The sequence below is a fragment of the Cariama cristata genome, unplaced genomic scaffold (assembly GCF_000690535.1).
Source record: "Cariama cristata isolate BGI_N322 unplaced genomic scaffold, ASM69053v1 scaffold28555, whole genome shotgun sequence".
NCBI lineage: Eukaryota > Metazoa > Chordata > Aves > Cariamiformes > Cariamidae > Cariama > Cariama cristata.
The window spans coordinates 1-1,600 of NW_009619653.1; the positions used below are offsets into that span (position 1 = coordinate 1).

At 47.9% G+C, this 1,600-nt stretch overlaps 1 protein-coding gene across 1 annotated transcript; it reads right to left on the minus strand.

Annotated features, from left to right (window-relative positions):
- Window positions 1-317: 317 nt before the first annotated feature.
- Window positions 318-1,598, minus strand: HOXD12 (homeobox D12; the record flags this gene model as incomplete). The annotated part of the gene is made up of 2 exons (XM_009701332.1): window positions 318-775; window positions 1,043-1,598. Coding segments are annotated over 2 exons (795 nt in total), but the record flags the coding sequence as incomplete, so codon positions are not given.
- Window positions 1,599-1,600: the final 2 nt, after the last annotated feature.

Below are 1,600 nucleotides of genomic sequence, written 5' to 3' on the forward strand. Positions count from 1 at the left end.
AAAAAAAAGAAGAAGAAGGAGGAAGAAAAAGGTTTATTTGTCAGTCACTTTCCCCCATCGCTGCTCGAGCAGGTTACTCCAAACCACAAAACAAGCCGACGCCGCAGGCTCGCCCCGGCGTGCAGGGCAGCAGATGAAGGGAGCAGCCGGGACTCACAGAGCTGACGTCTTTACTGGGCGTTATTCCTTTATTTTGCTGCAAAATGGTGTTTACATACAGATAAAAGAAATCGATTTTAGTTTAGCACCGCTCGTTCTCCAGGGAAAGAAAGGGTAAGAAGCAGGAGAAAATCTACATAAATGGAGAAAGAAAGGTAAAAAGCTGATAATACAGGTTTCCATGCTGGTCCGGCTTGTCTTCTTCATTCTGGCTAAGAGCTCAGCGTTTGCCAATTTACGCAGGGATCCTACGCGTTTCGAGAACTTGGTTTAAATGACAAAAAGAACACACTCCTCGCGTTTCACTCGCGAATACGCTCTACTCTAGGGGTGAACACTTCGGGCACAAGTTCATGCGGGAACGGGCGGACTCTGCTCTAGTACATAGAAAGAGCCTGTTCTCGCATTACTACTCTTTTCTTTTTCATCCGCCGGTTCTGAAACCAAATTTTAACTTGCTGATCGCTTAAATTCAGTCTGTTTGATAGTTCTTTCCTCTTCTGTCGGTTAATAAACTCATTGAGGAGAAACTCGTTTTCCAATTCAGCAATTTGTTGTTTTGTGTAAGGTTTCCGTTTCTTTCTTGATCTCCCCTGGGTGGGGCACCAAGGCAAACCTACAACAAACACGTCGATAATTTAGTGGGTCAGGTCTGGGTATTAAAGAGAATATGAAAAAAACCACGCAAGACAACATGGTTAAACTAAGTCGGCAAATCGGGCAAAGCACATCTGACAGCACAATTTCTATCTACCTCCGAGTCGCATTAAGCGATTATCGCTCCGAATGGGTTACAGGGGGGTTACAAAGCAATTACAGGCATCTCTTAGAAAGCAAGTATCGCTAGGTCGCCTCTAACTAAAGCGAGATATTTAAGGCATACCATCCTGCACTGAAGGTCTGAGGCATGACTGGACTGCTGCGGGCTGAACTGTCAGGTTCAAGTTGACGGAATTCTTGATGTCCTCCTTTAAGCTGGAAGTGCAGGAATTCACTTCAAAAAGAGCAGCCGAGCCATGCAAACTTCTCTGCAGGCTCGAGTGGTCATACTTTACGGGCTTTAGGTTGGCTGCGTGAGTAACAGTTGGGTCAGTTGCAAAAGATTGCCTCTGCCGGCATCTCTCCTCTTGTTTGGAGCTCGCATCGTGGGAGTAATATTTATTGTTGTCTTCCAGGCACTCTTTGTTGCCGTTGGAGCTGATGTTGATGGGGACGGAGCCGGGGAGGTAAGGCTGCGCCGCGCCGCTGAACGCGTGGCTCTGCGGCTGGGCTGCGCACGAACTTGAGCAAGTCCAGGGGATGGAGCTCCGGGGGTAGGAGAGGGTGGGCAGAGCCGCCAACTGACTGCCATTCGCCCGCAAATTAGGAAAATAGAAGGAATCTGGAGACTGCAAATTCAAGAGAGAACCAACGTAGCCAGATCTGTAGAGACTGCGATCAC